General features: G+C 40.0%; 1 protein-coding gene across 1 annotated transcript; it reads left to right on the forward strand.

Moving 5' to 3' along the window:
• Positions 1-530: 530 nt before the first annotated feature.
• Positions 531-11,451, forward strand: LOC112431369 (uncharacterized). The gene is made up of 6 exons (XM_024799953.2): positions 531-660; positions 788-1,132; positions 1,215-1,256; positions 9,858-9,968; positions 10,054-10,127; positions 10,520-11,451. Exons 1-6 carry the CDS (start codon positions 615-617, stop codon positions 10,637-10,639), a joined length of 738 nt encoding a protein of 245 aa, XP_024655721.2. The 5' UTR covers positions 531-614; the 3' UTR covers positions 10,640-11,451.
• The last annotated feature ends 3,807 nt before the right edge of the window (positions 11,452-15,258 follow it).

Here is a 15,258-nt window from a genome sequence, read left to right on the forward strand (position 1 = left end):
CTCTTATATTCAGTTTTCACACATGACTACAATCCCATTCATAGCACAAATTTCATATATAAGTTTGCAGATAACATATCCATGGCGCAGATGATAATCAACAACAATTCAGCAACATACAGAGAGAAGGTCCAGGCCCACACATAATCTGGTGGAGAATACCTAACAGTGGCTTAGCTTCCTTCACCTGCACATATCACAGGGGCCTGGCTGGTTACAGGGTTGTCAAGGGTGCAGATCTGGGTCTTCAGTTAACTGAGTGTGATCTCCAAAGGTACAACCAAGCTAAATTTATTATAGGTATCTTTATTAATAAAGGAGGCCAAGGAGTAAATAAACATTGTTACTAAATTGTTATGTAAAGGTTTGTAACTAAATGCGCTATACAGATTAGAAAAAACACCACTAGCAAAGGAAGTGATGTGACAACGCTGTGATCCAATAGCACGTCACCACCAAGAGGAAGTGGCTTGACGATTTTTAAGCCAAGGTACTGCAATGTGTTAACAGGTCACTGACAGGATGAAAAACTAGAAACACCTCGCCCTCTAAAAGCCTTTGTAATAGCTGTGTGGTTTACTAAATGTCCGAGTAGCAACTGGATTAAGCACACAATGGGGAGCTTCACCGTTATAACAGCGTTGTTTTTCTGTATTCACTGTAAGTACTGGCATCTAATGATTCTCAGTCCAAGATTTGGATCCTACCAGAATTTAAATATTTTTGGAACCCTGTGAAAATGATTACAGTTAATTTAATACTAATTTGTCTGTGGTGTTTGTTTCAGGCTGGATCTCTGTCTCAGGTTCTGGGTTTCAGACTGTGGAGGTCCAGCCCGGTGAAGAAGTGACACTGCAGTGCACCAACATCTCCAAGCATCAAACACAGGCAGACTGGTTTAAAGTGGTCAACCAAACTAAGCCCACTTGTGTCTCTTCTATGTTTGAATCTCGTGGCTCAGCATCGTTCTGCGATGGATTTCAAAATGGAAAATTTATTATGAGTTCCAACATCACCTTTGTCTTTCTTCAAATCAAGCAAGTGAATTTATCTGATGTTGGGCTGTATTTCTGTGGATTTTACACAAATAAACACACAGTTATTTCGGATGCAGTAGAGTTAAGAATTCAAGGTAAGCTTGTGGGGTAAAGGCTTATTTCTTGCACATGATTTATCATCAAATTGTTATGTATAAAGTTATACCATGCCTACAGGAAATGGTGAACCCAATGATGAAGTGAAACTCAGTAGTCAAGGTATGGTTAATTTTATCTCTCTAAAATGTTTTTCTTTTGTCACTTTACTCTAGTAAACTGTGACCTGTTTTGTAGCATAATTTTCATTCCTAAAGTAATACAAGTGGATTAATATGCCTTTGCACTTTATTTCCTCAAATTTCAAAGAAGTAAAAATTAGAAACACATTCATAGTAACACATACATGGATGAGTAAAAAAAGGATCTAGTAAAATGTATTTATATATCACCTTTGAAAATAAAACATAAAATATTTAATGAATATTGAACAAGACAACTGAAACAAGAAAACTGATGTAGGAGCCACTTTTGTGTTGTTACCTTATATGCGCTGCTAGGTGTTAATGTGTTTTACAGTATGGTGTGTTTATGGGAATATATTTAAGGTACACATACGTAATTGGCGCCAGGTGTTATTGGTCGGAAGAAGAACCAGTTTGTGACTGTCGTTCTGTTGTGATAAATGTTTTTGGATAAAGAGAACTGTGTTCAAAAACAAATGCAACTGATGGAATACCATACAGATGTTAAATGGACAAGATAAGTATGGCTGGAGTTATTGGACTTGGTTACAAGTTTCATTCATAACAGTGGCATTGCGTCAACCCCACCAATGAACACCACCGTGGCTTCAACTGTGGTCTTAGCCTCTATAACAGAGAATAAAATAGTATAACAGATATAAGATAAGATAAGATAAGATAGAACTTTATTAATCCCTCGGGTGGGTTCCTCTGGGAAATTCGATTTCCAAAAAAGCACAGCAACGACCGAAGTTACAGTTACAGAATATTATATATATATATATACACACACACACACACACATATATATAAATACAGAGACAATATAAATAAAATATACGAAGGGGATAAATAGAATAAATAGGAATAAAAAATAAAAATACAAGTGAATTGCACATTTCAAGTATTGAGGTCTATTGCACTGTTGACTATTTACAAAAGTATTGCACAAAAGGTATTGCACAGTGAGGTGAAGAGGCACTACAGCTTAGTTGTTCCCCCCTCCTTTGTCCTCCTGTTTCCCCTCCCTCTCCCCTCCAGAGAGGAGTTAAACAGTTTGATGGCGTGTGGGACAAAGGAGTTTTTAAGTCTGTTAGTTCTTGTCTTTGGGAGAAGCAACCTGTCACTGAACAGACTCTTCTGGTTGTTAATGGCCGTGTGCAGAGGATGCCTGGCATTGTCCATAATGTCCATCAGTTTCTTTAATGTCCTTTTCTCTGCCACTGTCACCAGAGTGTCCAGCTTCATGCCGACCACAGAGCTAGCCCTCCTGATCAGTTTCTCCAGCCTGGATGAGTCCTTCTTTGCTGTGCTGCTCCCCCAGCACACCACAGCATAGAAAAGTACTCCAGCAACCACCGACTGGTAAAACATCCTCAGGAGCTTCCTGCAGATGTTAAAAGACCTCAGCCTCCTGAGGAAGTACAGTCGGCTTTGTGCTTTTTTATACAGGTGCTCTGTGTTGCATGACCAGTCCAGTTTATTGTCCACCCACAGCCCGAGGTACTTGTACTTGTTGACCACCTCCACCTCCTCCCCCTCTATCTGAACCGGCAGTGGACCTGCTCTAGACCTCCCGAAGTCCACAACCAGTTCCTTAGTCTTTGAGGTGTTGAGTTGCAGGTGGTTTGTGTGACTCCATGCGACAAAGTTCCTCACCAGACTTCTGTACTCCTCTTCCTGATCATCCCAGATACACCCCATGATGGCTGTGTCGTCTGCAAACTTCTGAATGTGGCATAATTCAGAGTTGTAGCAGAAGTCAGAGGTGTACAGGGTGAAGAGAAGAGGGGACAGCACAGTTCCCTGTGGTGCTCCTGTGCTGCTGACCACTGTGTCAGACGTGATGTCCTTCAGCCTGACGTACTGTGGTCTGTCGGTGAGGTAGTCGGAGATCCAAGCCACCAGGCAGGAGTCCACCTCCATCCTGTTCAGTTTTTCCTGAAGCATACAGGGCCGGATGGTATTAAAGGCACTGGAAAAGTCAAGAAACAGGATCCTGACCGTGCCTTTTCCCCCATCCAGGTGTGAATGGGCTCTGTGTAGGAGGTACAGGATGGCATCCTCCACTCCGACACCCGCCTTGTATGCAAACTGTAGTGGGTCCTGGGCATGTTGTACCTGTGGTCGGAGGAGGTTGAGGAAGAGCCGCTCTAGAGTCTTCATAAGATGTGACGTCAGTGCCACCGGTCGGAAGTCATTCAGCTCATTGGGCCGGTTCTTTTTGGGGACCGGGACGATGCAGGATGTCTTCCATAGGGCGGGCACTGTCCCCAGTCGCAGACTGAGGTTGAAGACTCGTTGTAGCGGCTCCCCAAGTTCAGCAGCACACGCCTTTAGCATCCTAGGACACACCTTGTCTGGGCCTGCTGCCTTTCTGGGGCGAAGCTTCCTCAGTTGTCTCCTGACCTGATCCACTGTGACACTGGGAGATGTTTGGGAGGAGGGGAGGGGGGGAGATGTCTTGCTGCTGAGAGAGGGATTGGAGGAGGGGGGTGTCATGGTGTCAGGAAGGGGGGGAAGCGAGGGAGGTAGGAGAGTGGGGATTGGACTCTGTAGTGAAGGTGAGGGTGAGGGTGGGGGGGTTGTGGGCTGGTCAAACCTGTTGAAGAAGTTGTTGAGTTCGTTTGCCTTCTCCACAGTCCCCCCCACTGTGCTTTTCTTGGTGTTGTGGCCTGTGATGGTTTTCACACCATTCCAGACCTCCCTCATATTGTTCCTCTCCAACTTCTGTTCCACCTTCCTCCTGTAGGTGTCCTTTGCTTCCCTCAGGCAGCGTTTCACCTCCCGCTGTGCTGCTTTCATCTCCTCCTTCACTCCTTCACTATATGTCATGTAATGACAAGTATTTAGAAAATGCACAGATGACTCTGTGAGCTGGGCAGCACAGTGGCACGGTGGTTAGCACTGTTGCCGCAGAGCAAGAAGGTCCTGAGTTCTATTCAGGACGTATCTATTGGGGCGATCGTGGCTCAAGAGTTGGGAGTTCGCCTTGTAATCGGAAGGTTGCCGGTTCGAGCCCCGGCTCGGACAGTCTCGGTCGTTGTGTCCTTGGGCAAGACACTTCACCCGTTGCCTACTGGTGGTGGTCAGAGGGCCCGGTGGCGCCAGTGTCCGGCAGCCTCGCCTCTGTCAGTGCGCCCCAGGGTGGCTGTGGCTACAATGTACCTTGCCACCAGTGTGTGAATGTGTATGTGAATGGGTGGATGACTGGATATGTAAAGCGCTTTGGGGTCCTTAGGGACTAGTAAAGCGCTATATAAATACAGGCCATTTACAGGCCATATTCCTCCATCAGGCCGGGGTCTTTCTTGGCCCTGCGACAGACTGACGACCTGTCCAGGGTGTACCCCGCCTCTCACCATATAACAGCTGGGATAGGCTCCAGTGCCCCCCGCGACCCTAAAAAGGATAAGCGGAAGCGAATGAATGGACTCTGTGAGCTGTATGTCAGACAGGTCCAGAGTCCTGGGCAAAAGATCTGTTAAGAGCGAGTACGCTTAAAATAAGTTTTAAGCATACAGAACTGGGGTGATGTAATTCCATGTCTTTCAGTGTATTTATTTATAATCTTCTTTCCATATAAGTAAATATTATTATGGATCTGATGGCCTGTCTCGATGTAGCTTAAAGCTAATTAAGTTACTCTTATAATCAGGCTCGGTTAGTCAAGATCTTATATCTGTTATTGCCTGTGTAGTGACTTTCTTTAATTAATTAATCCCATGTCAATATTATTTCAAGGAGACCGATACATTAAACAGTAGTTCACTAGATTTAGTTCAGCACTATTTAAGTTTTGTTACTTATTAAGTTATATTTTATTATCAACAGTTATTGTACAGGTCAGCGTATCTAAAATCTTATATTAGACTATCAAATTTGGATGCCTTGAAAAGCGCTATATAAATCCAATCCATTATTATTATTATTATTATTATATGATTTTAACATAAAGAGTGTAACAGTGTAACAGTGTAACTCAATGTGTTGTATATTTGCCATTTAAAGATAAAGTAAGCATCTGTTTTTTATGTTTTAAAACACAGCAATAATCTAGCAAATAAACCCACATATTTTGTTTTAAATACATTTGCTGTGTAAAAATATTTAACATCAATTTAGGTTACTTCATTTTTAATTTTTGATTGACCAAGTGTATTACATCTTTTTTTTAACTATCAAATCCAAATGTATGAAACTTTTATGTGCAACTGAAATACATAATCGTAACTACTCAAATCAATTACATTTTTCAAATCAATTTTATTTATATAGCCAAATCACAACAACAGTCACCTCAAGGCGCTTTATATTGTAAGGTAGACCCTATAATAAAACATACAGAGAAAATCCCAACAATCAAATGACTCCCTATGAGCAAGCACTTTGGCAACAGTAGGAAGGAAAAACTCCCTTTTAACAGGAAGAAACCTCCTGCAGAACCAGGCTCAGGGAGGGGCGGGGCCATCTGCTGCGATCGGTTGGGGATGAGAGAAGGAAGACAGTACAGAGGACATGCTGTGGAAGAGAGATAGAGATTAATATCAAGCATGATTCAATGCAGAGAGGTCTATCCGGTCTTTAAGTGATGACGTGATGAATCCTGCTTCCGGGCCCAAACGACTCCACGTTTAATAAGGCTTTTGTGTTCTTTGCATGTTTTAATGCTTTATTTGTTGTTCTACTTAATCTCAACAAGCCCCTGAAAGCAGTCAGTGATCACTGGCAGGCCCTCTCGTTTTTTATTATCGCTAATCATTTTAAAGCTCATTTTTTAAAACCTTACAATATAACTACAGCTTAGCCCATGCAGCAGTGTATTGATAACTAAGCTCATATTGTTCATGGATTATCTCAGTTGTTCTTCCAATTGAAGTTCAGTCCGTTTACAGCATCCTGACATGCGATTACATTTGTCCTGAACCTTTGGGAATCCTCACCTTAACTTTTATTGAGTGGAAAAAAGTTAGCGTTCATCCTCCAGCTTCACTGTTTATATTATGCTAACATAGCTGTGTCGCTAGCAATCACGTAGATGCAAAGTAGCAAGCTAACTTCCTGCTAACTTCTAACTCTGCTAAATTTCTTAAACTCCGTTTTCGTGGATGCCTAGATGTTAAACTTAGAGCAGCAATGGTGATCATTTTATTACAGATGAAAGGATTTAGACAGTTTTTAACTCTCAGTGATGCCACAGTTAGGGACCTGCAGCAGAGTTTGAGCCCAGGCACGGCTAATGTCATCGGACTTAAAGACCGGATTGACACACAGTGAGTGAGAAAGTTGACTGAAAAGGAAAATCTCAATGCATCATGGGAATCCCCCAGCAGCCTATGCCTATTGCAGCATAACTAAAGGAGGATTCAGGGTCACCTGGTCCAGCCCTAAGTATATGCTTTAGCAAAAAGGAAAGAATGCGCTATTAGGGTGATGTGGTACATAAGGTCATTAAGATATTTATGAGTATGTTATTATGTGAGGAGCAGGATTTTGAATTCAATTCTGGATTTACCAGTGAGCAATGAAGGGAGGCCAATACAGGAGAAATCTGCTCTCTCTTTCTAGTCCCTGTCAGTACTCTTACTGCAGCATTTTGGATTAATTGAAGGCTTTACAGCAAGTTTTTAGAACATCCTGATAATAATCAATTACAGTAGTCCAGCCTAGAAATAACAAATCTATGAACTAGTTTTTCTGCATCACTCTGAGACAGAATATTTCTAATTTTAGAGATGTTGTGCAAATGGAGAAGGCAGTCCTACATATTTGTTTAATATGTGCATTGAAGGACATGTCCTGGTCAAAAATTACTCCAAGTTTCCTCACAGTGTTACTGGAGGCCAAGGTAATGCCATCCAGAGTAAGAATCTGGTTAGATACCATATTTCTAAGATTTTCAAGGCCGAGTAAAATAACCTCAGTTTTATCTGAATTAAAGAACGTGTTATCTAGCTTCATAGATAGATAGAGTTGGGTGCCATCTGCATAGCAGTGAAAATATTTGCAATGTTTTCTAATGATAATGCCTAGGGAAAGCATGTATAATGTAAGCAGAATTGGTCCTAGCACCGAACCCTGTGGAACACCATAATTGACCTTAGTGTGTGAAGAGGACTCTCCATTTACATGTACAAATTGAAGTCTATTAGATAGATATGATACAAACCACTGCAGCGCAGTACCTGTAATACCTACAGCATGTTCTAATCGCTCTAATAGGATATTATGGTCAACAGTATCGAACGCTGCACTGAGGTCTAGCAGAACAAGCACAGAGATGAGTCCACTGTCAGAGGCCATAAGAAGATCATTTGTAACCTTCACTAAAGCTGTTTCTGTGCTGTGATGAGCTCTGAAACCTGACTGAAACTCTTCAAATAAACCATTCCTCTGCAGATGATCTGTTAGCTGTTTGACAACTACTCTTTCAAGGATTTTTGATATGAAAGGAAGGTTCTTCTTTCTTCTTCTTTGAGCAGTTTTGTAGGAATGCGGTCTAAAAGAAGTTAACTCAGAAAGATCAATTGGAGAAAAAGAGTCTAACTTAACATCAATGGTACTAAGAGTAGCTGTAGATAATGTTACATCTGTGAGATGATTATGGGTAATTTTTTCTCTAATGATTAAAATTTTATTTGTGAAGAAGTTCATGAAGTCATTACTAGTTAACGTTAAAGGGATGGTTGGCTCAAAAGAGCTCTGACTTTTTGTCAGCCTGGCTACAGTGCTGAAGAGAAACCTGGGGTTGTTCTTATTTTCTTCAATCAGTGACGAATAGTAACATGTTCTGGCTTTGCAGAGGGCTTTCTTATAAAGCAGCAAACTATTTCTCCAGGCTAAATGATGATCCTCTAAATGTGTGACACGCCATTTCCTCTCCAGCTTACCAGTCATCTGCTTTAGGGTACGTGTTTGAGAATTACACCACGGAGTCAGGTACTTCTGATTTGAGGCCTTAGTTTTCACAGGAGCTACAGTATCCAGAGTTGTACGTAGTAGGGAGGTAACATTATTAACAAGATAATCGACCTCGTTTGGAGCAGGGTTTTAATAGTTTTGCAATTTTCATTAGTTTTTATTTTTATTTAGTTTTGACTTCAGATTTTCAATTTTATATCAGTTTTAATTAGTTTTTACCAATTGTTTGCTAGTTTAGTTTTTATTTTTTTGAAAATCCTTATTTTCAGTTTAGTTTTAAATAGTTTCAGTTATAGTTTTAGTTGTGTTTGCAATAATTATGTGTAACAAAATCCCAGTTTCATCATATCAGTCATGCTCTTCTGCTTATCCTTGGGTATGTTGCTATTCCAGCTACCATACCCTGCACCCTGGACAGGTCGCCTGTTTGTCGCAGGGCTAACACGCAGAGACAGACAACTCACATTTCCACCTATGGGTTCTTTAATTAAATAAATAAATAAGGCAGATGAACAACCATTGATACCAGGCAACTATAAAATGTATATCTTGGCCCCAATGAGACTATTAACTCTTGCAGCACCGGGTGTTCGTAATTTTGGTTTAAGTGAATTGATAAACTTTTTGAAGGCAATTGACTCCCACAGTTGTGTAGATATCCCAGTCCTGTTGTCTCGGGATGCATCACGCTGCCTTGCCTGGGGTTAGCTTCTGTTTTCTGGGGATGAGGGTTGAGTGTGCTCCCTTCTCAAGGTAGGCTAGGTTAGCCTTCTTGTGTGAGCTTTTCAAGTGCACTTTAAGGTTTGTGGGATTTTTTTCCCTTTAGAAATGTCCCTCATAATTTGTCTCTTTCCACTACAAGACACTTGCTTTATCCAAAACACAGTCATATTCAAAGTAATCCCAAACTGGACTCTGGCGCTTTCTCCCGACTTTTCCTGACATGATTCTGCGCGTGGACGCAGCAACACAGACGACTCGACTAACGTAATGGCCACCTGCTGCCATAATGAGACACAGCAAGAAAAAAATCTGGAAACTAAACTTCATTTTCACCCTTGACTATTGTATGACACGCACATCTACGAAAGCTAAACACATTTTTGCTATAAATTCAGTTAATTTTAGTTAGTTTTGTGAACACTCAGAGTTTTAGTTAGTTTTCCTTTTTTTGTTTTTATTTTTATTTCCGTTAACGAAAATGTTTTTTTACTTCTAGTTTTCGTTATTTCGTTAGTTTTCGTTAACGATAATAACCTTTGTTTTGGAGTAGCGTTCAGGTAGCTGCTCTGCTCTGTGTTGGTACAGGGCATTGAGGATGATAACAGTGGGTGGATTATATTTTTAAACTGAGTTAAGATGTCTTTGCTTTCAGAAAGACATCTACTTTGATAAAGTCTACTCTCCACTGCTGTGTAATCCATTATTGTAAATGTAAATGTTATCAGGAAATGATCAGACAGGAGAGGGTTTTCAGGAAACACCACTTTGGACACCACTTAGACTGCCAGCAATTTAAGGAGAACATGCGGCTAAATATGTCACTCCTGGTCTGATTGGTCTTGTATTTGCATTTGATAAACATCCACTTAAACAGTTTGGCGTGCTAGGGTAACTTTCTAACACCATTTAAATACCTTTTCAATCTTTACTGCAGAAGAGTGTAATGGAAATACAAAAGCTGGCACTGTGATGTTTATCAGCATGGCTGTTTTCTTCATGATGACTTCTGCTGCTTTGGCTATAAAAGTCAGGCAGCTTCATGCAGGTACAGAAACAAGTGATTTATTAAACATCCTCATATATCTGTAACAATCATGTACAAACTTCTAACTTTTTACTTTGTGTTTTAGCCTCAAAGAACGAGCTGCATCTTGAAAGAACCAAGATGGAGCACATTTTTTGTTACTCAAAAGCTGTGTTACAGGTAAATTATAACTGTGATAGCCTTTATGATAGAAAAAAGGAGTAATTTCAAAAAAAAAGAAATATATATATATATAAAGTATGATTTTGCAACATTAACCGTGTATTGCCAGCAAAGCTGTCTTATCCTATTTGATGTTAGATTTCTTCTACTCTTTTTAGAGCTTCATCAGATTTTTCTCTGATATCTCTGGTTTAAGTAGATGACACTCAAGGAAAGCAATTTTGTACTTGTTCAGCAGTATCACTCAGATGTGCACTCAGTCATGGCTTTTTAAAAGTCCAAAATTATCTGTTTACAAGGCACCAGACTGTCAGGAATAAGATGGGTGCAATGACAGTCTCTTTTTTTGCTTTTGTTTTTGTATGTGACTCTAAACTGTTCATTTGCAGGATGAGGGCTCTCTTCACCTGGACTCTGCAGCATTGTGGCTTCTTGCCAAAACAAGAAGCAGAAGGCCTGCAATAGAGAGAAAAGTGGAAACTCACGTTGTTTATTATGTTGGCAGATAAAGTGCGTTCTCTGTGTGTACAATGATGTTTTTGTTATGATTATTATTTTGTCCTGATATGTCAGCTCTCTCCTGAAAAGAAAAAGACAAAGGTATTGTGATTTGTCACACACAACTGAAACAAGGTCTCTACAGATATAAATGACGAAACAATGGCATCCTGAATGTTTCATTTAAAGCAGGGGTCTCAAACTCGTGACCCCTACCTTGACGTGAAGAAATCTAATGCAATTTGGTCCTTGAACTTACTTTTTTTTTTTGGATTTGTTTGTTTTTGAGTGCAATGTTAAGTTAAGGTCTTAAAAAAGCAAAAACATCATTGACTATGAAGTCAATATGAGCCAAGAGAACAAACATGTTGAGTGATTGGCTGTGTTAGTTTAGTGAGAGTTATTTGTAAAGAAAATAATTTTCACTTATTCTGTTGTAGTCTTTGTAGTTTACATGTATGATGGGTCTGTCTAGCACAACCCCACCGCTGGAACGAGAAAATTTTACTACACAGCAAAGCAAGACACAAGTAGGCAAAGTTCATTGTGTTACTCATGCATGAAGGAGAGAACCGGACGAGCGCTGTTCCTTCGCTTGACCTTAGTTGCTCTCGTCTGCTCCCTCGTAACACTGCTCTTTATTGAGGTTACATGAATATGCATAGGTTTATTAACATATGACGTCTTACATAGGTATACATGTGAATAAAGAGTATCAGTCTGCGCATTGTGTAGGTAAGTGTGTGTGTGTGTGTGTGTGTGTGTGTGTGTGTGTGTGTGTGTGTGTGTGTGCGTGCGTGCGTGCGTGCGTGCGTGCGTGCGTGCGTGTGTGTGTTCAACAATATGAACCTGACAATGTAGTTTTTGACTAGAAAGAAATAGGATAAGATGGACAAGGGACCCAAAAATGAACAAAGTGGTAAATAGACTGATTCTCATATAGCACTTTTTTCTACTCTGCCAGAGTACTCAAAGTGCTGTATCCAACATGCTTCATTCACCCAATCACTTCCTTCTATAATCAAGTGCAATCTAACCAATATTCACACTCTGATGGCCACATCGGAGAGCAGTATTTAGTTAAGATTTTGCCCAAGGATATTTGGCATGCAGACTGGGGAAGCCAAGTGTTTAACTACCAAACTTCCACTCAATAGCTGATCTGCTCTACCACCTGAGCCACAGCCACCCCAAAGGGAGGCAGAAGACATAAATACACAGAAGAGTAACGAGGGAAGTGGAAACACATAGCAAACACAGCTGACACAAATAAACATGATGCCACAAGGGAAGCAAAACTAATCCCACTGAGAATGGAAAACGAGACTGTGAAAATAAAACAGGAAACATAATGAGATGTAGAAATGACAACACGAGCTTGACGATAGGATGTGGAACACGCAGACATGAAATACATAGCAGACTGGGAACACAAGGAGAGGAACATGGGATCAGATAAGAGGGACAAGGGACGGACATAACTAAAAGTATAGCGGAAAAGAGAGAATTAGACAGGAAACGGGAAAATGACACAAGCGAGGGAGCATGGAAGATAATATTAACTAAAACCCAAGACACACTAAGGAATAACACGAGAACTTAATATCCTAGTACATCATACGAACTCAAAAATACAAAATAAAATCACATTGCCCAGCGCCCTGATAAGTGCGCTTAATCAGCATGAAGTCATACTCTGCCTCTTGTTTTCCCTGGGTTTTTTTGTGAGTTTTGCTTGTTGAATGTTTATTTTGTCTGCCCCTTTTAGCTTTGCCTGTTACAAAGACTGTCTTCCCGTATGACTGTATGAAGGAAGCTGCCATATACTGGCCTTTAACAGACTGGATTAGCCACTTTTTAAAAAACTTATGGCTCCAAATTATTCATTGAGAGAGCTATAGCTCTGTTCAAATCACACAAAAACAACAAGAGTCAGACGACATGAGGGAGGCTGAAATTCATGTTGATTAAATTGCCAACAGATATTAGCTCTGTAGTGTTATTTACTAAAACAAACAAAAAATGTTTTACTAAAATCCATATATCTATCAAAAGTTACATTCTTATGGTTGTTTCTTCAGTTGTTTTTCCTCTGATTTTCATCCGAAAGGAACCTATTATTTACCTATTTTTATTAAATGTGTGGTAAACAGAAAGTATGGAACCTGATGGCTGTCATACTTAGAGTGAGAGTCAAATGGTCTGAAGGGGGAGGAAGAGAGGCCTCAGTGAAATTACTTATCACTTCACAGGAAGAAACAGCACAGTGTGATCTGAGAGCAGCTGAAATCACAAGGCCTCTGCAGCCAGTAATGCTATAGTGAAACCTGGCCTACCTATTGTTTGGTTTTATAGGAACAAGACAGATGTTGCAGGTAATGAACAAAGTCTATGCAACAGTAAGACTTCACCAATAATAAGAAATATCAGATGTTCTTATTGATTTCAATGGGAGTGCTCCTTGAAAAAGCTTTCCACTTGCTGATCTACTTATGAATGTTACTTAATATTGTATCCAGTATCGAGTAAATGTATGTATGTATGTATGTATGTATGTATGTATGTATGTATGTATGTATGTATGTATGTATGTATGTATGACAAAAAGAATAGCTTTCTCCCTTGATATCTGAACATGTGTAGCGGCCCACCCCGTTTACTGCTGTGTTGACAACACTATAAAATGAAACCCACATACAGAAATAGCATTAACTGCTTTCACATTAAAGTTTCACATTTTTCTTTTGGTTGTTTAAATCAACTTTTTTAATGCATGTAGACAAGATCAAAACAGTCAGTTGAGGTTTAAGTATCACAATGGGGAGGAAAGGTGTGGCATCCTTCTGGTGAATAAAAAATGGTTCCAGTAAGAGGCTGTACCCTTACTCTTAAAAAATACTTGTTGATAGTAGAGTTTTGCTTCCCTTGTTGCTATCAGTGTGTGAAGAGTGGGAGAAGAGGGTTGCATTGACAATCCAACACAATTGGCAGGACATTGAACACATGTTATGAGTGGTCTGAAACTTGTAAATAATTCATGAAAGAATAAAGCTATGTCGAAACCAAGCACATCATTGTTTTTCTTGTGACATTACCAATAAGTTTGATGTGTCACATGGCCCTCTTCCTATTGAAAAAAGTTGTATCCAAGATGGCCGACTTCTAAATGGCCACCATGGTCATCACCCATCTTGAGGAGTTTGCCCCCTCACATATACTAATGTGCCACAAACAGGACTTTAATATCACCAAACTTCCCATTTTATTACGATGTATCCATATAAATGGCTCACCCTGTAGATTACTCTAAAGAAATTAACATTCCCACGGCTGATTTGCATTGTTACGCCAATGTCCAAATCGCTCTCATTTTTTCTTAATTGTTAAATTGCTTTTATTTTTCATATTTGTATTTTAATGTTTTTAATGTTTGTCAATGGCTTAAATGATTTCAGTTGTCCGTTATACAGCAGGCCTGTTTTATTTAAATGTGCTATATAAATAAAGTGTTTTCACTTCCTGCAATTGTCAGTGTGAATGTTCATATGCAGTTAAAATAAGAAGTGCAAGCACTCTGCTTTAGAGACAGTGAATGTGTTGTCAAGACATTTTGTTCATCAGAGGTGTAAAGTTGCAATAATGTTTTATTGTCATGTACAACAGCATAACATCCTCACAGAGTGATGCTGAGAAACTAGTTCATGCATGGATTACTTCTAGGCCAGAGAAGGTTGGATCAGGATGACCTAAAAGTTTCCTGAAAAGCCCTTCAGTTGATCCAAAATGTTGCAGTGAGGGTTCTGACAGGCACTAGAAAGAGAGCATATTTCTCCCATACTGGCTTCTCTTCATTGGCTCCCTGTTAAACCCTGAAGTTAATTTAAAATCCTTCTACTCATTTTCAAGGTCCTAAATAATCAGGCCCCATCTTATATTAAAGACCTCGTAGTGCAATATCCTCATATAGAGCATGTCGCTCTCACACTGCAGGCTTACTTGGAACCAGCTCCCAGTTTGAATTCGGGAGACAGACTCTGTCTCTACTTTTAAGATTAGGCTGAAAACTTTCTGTTTTTACAGAGTTAATAATAAAATAATAATAGTAATACATTTTATTTCAAAACCCTCAAGGACGCTGTACACAAGCAACAACAACGACAACAAACATAACAATAAAACATTGAGCAAATAAATAAAATAAAATAAACTAGCAGGATGGAAAAATTTATGCGGAATAGGTTAATGTGAACAGGTGAGTTTTTAGTGTGGACTTAAAAGGAGGGAGGGAAGTGATGTTTCTTATCTCAGAAGGAAGGGAGTTCCAAAGATGGTGGGCAGAAAACTCTAAAGTAAGAGGGATGTGGGTGCACAAAACTGGAGGGTTAGTTATACTGCAATAGGTCTAGGCTGCTGGGAGCTTCCCATGATGCACAGAGCTTTTCTTCTTCACTCACCTTTTTCACTTACTATGTGTTTTGTTAAATTCTCAATTCTTTGATCTTTGGGCTGAAGGAAGAACAACACAGAAAACAAGGAGCATGAGTCCAGAGCAGTTCATAAACAAGAAAACAGTTCAACACAGAACCAGATCCAACACGATTCCACGGGAAAGTTCCGGGGGCCGACCGTG

Source organism: Maylandia zebra, linkage group LG3 (assembly GCF_041146795.1).
Source record: "Maylandia zebra isolate NMK-2024a linkage group LG3, Mzebra_GT3a, whole genome shotgun sequence".
NCBI lineage: Eukaryota > Metazoa > Chordata > Actinopteri > Cichliformes > Cichlidae > Maylandia > Maylandia zebra.

Bases quoted from the DNA above. Each gene is read 5' to 3' on its own strand.
- LOC112431369 (XM_024799953.2), top strand. From the start codon at position 615: ATGGGGAGCTTCACCGTTATAACAGCGTTGTTTTTCTGTATTCACT. The intron at 661-787 runs GTAAGTACTGGC...TGTTTGTTTCAG, and splicing joins GTTGTTTTTCTGTATTCACT to GCTGGATCTCTGTCTCAGGT. The intron at 10,128-10,519 runs GTAAATTATAAC...GTTCATTTGCAG, and splicing joins ACTCAAAAGCTGTGTTACAG to GATGAGGGCTCTCTTCACCT.